Source organism: Amphimedon queenslandica, unplaced genomic scaffold (assembly GCF_000090795.2).
Source record: "Amphimedon queenslandica unplaced genomic scaffold, v1.1 AMPQUscaffold_11745, whole genome shotgun sequence".
Taxonomy (NCBI): Eukaryota; Metazoa; Porifera; class Demospongiae; order Haplosclerida; family Niphatidae; genus Amphimedon; species Amphimedon queenslandica.
The window spans coordinates 5,730-6,755 of NW_003548013.1; the positions used below are offsets into that span (position 1 = coordinate 5,730).

The 1,026-nt window shown below is 35.8% G+C and overlaps 1 protein-coding gene across 1 annotated transcript in view; it reads left to right on the forward strand.

The window, feature by feature from the left end:
- LOC100641951 (N-acetylglucosamine-1-phosphodiester alpha-N-acetylglucosaminidase-like) overlaps positions 1 to 480 on the forward strand; it is a 3,017-nt gene extending 2,537 nt beyond the window's left edge. The window contains 3 exon segments of the mRNA XM_020005065.1: positions 22 to 55; positions 57 to 249; positions 476 to 480. Coding sequence (XP_019860624.1) covers positions 22 to 55; positions 57 to 249; positions 476 to 480 — 232 coding nt within the window.
- The last annotated feature ends 546 nt before the right edge of the window (positions 481 to 1,026 follow it).

Sequence of the window (1,026 nt, forward strand, 5' to 3'; positions counted from 1 at the left end):
CTGGTTTTATTCCTGTTACAGTGATCATGAATCACAGTACAGGTGTGCCAGGGAAGGTATCAACAGTGATATGTGTCCATGATGTACAGTGTCTTGAACCTGATTGTAATAACCACGGGTCATGTGACATGGGGGCGTGTTCATGTGAGTCACCATGGACTGGAGATACTTGTGGATCTGTTAACTGTTCACTGACTGATTGTAATGGACACGGAATATGTATGGAGGGTAAGAGGAAATACATGTATTGTCTTTATTACATTTTCTGATACATATTGATGTCCTTATGCTGTGTAGAAAGTTTGAGCTGATTCCAACTTTAATTTTTCAAGTTACGGCCATTTTTTTAAATGGCCAAAATCTGAAAAGTACTCAAGGCTATAGCCCATGGTTTTTTTGGAAATGGCTCCGAAATCACACCAAATTTCTATTACATTTTCTGATACATATTGATGTCCTTATACTATGTAGAAAGTTTGAGCTGAATTTGATGTCGATTTTTCAAGTTATGACTGGTTTTTAAAATGGCCGATTTTTGAAAATTACCCAAGGCTATAGCCCATGGTTTTTTCTGAAAAATGGCTCTAAAATCACCCCAAATTTTTATTACATTTTCTAATACATATTGATGTACTTATGCTGTGTAGAAAGTTTGAGGTAATTCTGACTTTGATTTTTCAAGATACAGCCCTTTTGAAAAAAACGGCCAAAATCTGAAAAGTACCCAAGGCTATAGCCCATGGTTTTTTCCGAAAAATGGCTCCGAAATCACCCTGAATTTTTATTACATTTTCTGATACATATTGATGTCCTTATGTTGCATAGAAAGTTTGGGCTAATTGCGACTTTGATTTTTCAAGACACAGCCATTTTTAAAAAACGGCCAAAATCTGAAAATACCCAAGGCTATAGCCTATGGTTTTTCCGAAAAATGACTCCGAAATCACCCCAAATTTTTATTACATTTTCTGATACATATTGATGTCCTTATGCTGTGTAGAAAGTTTGAGCTGATTCCAACTTCGA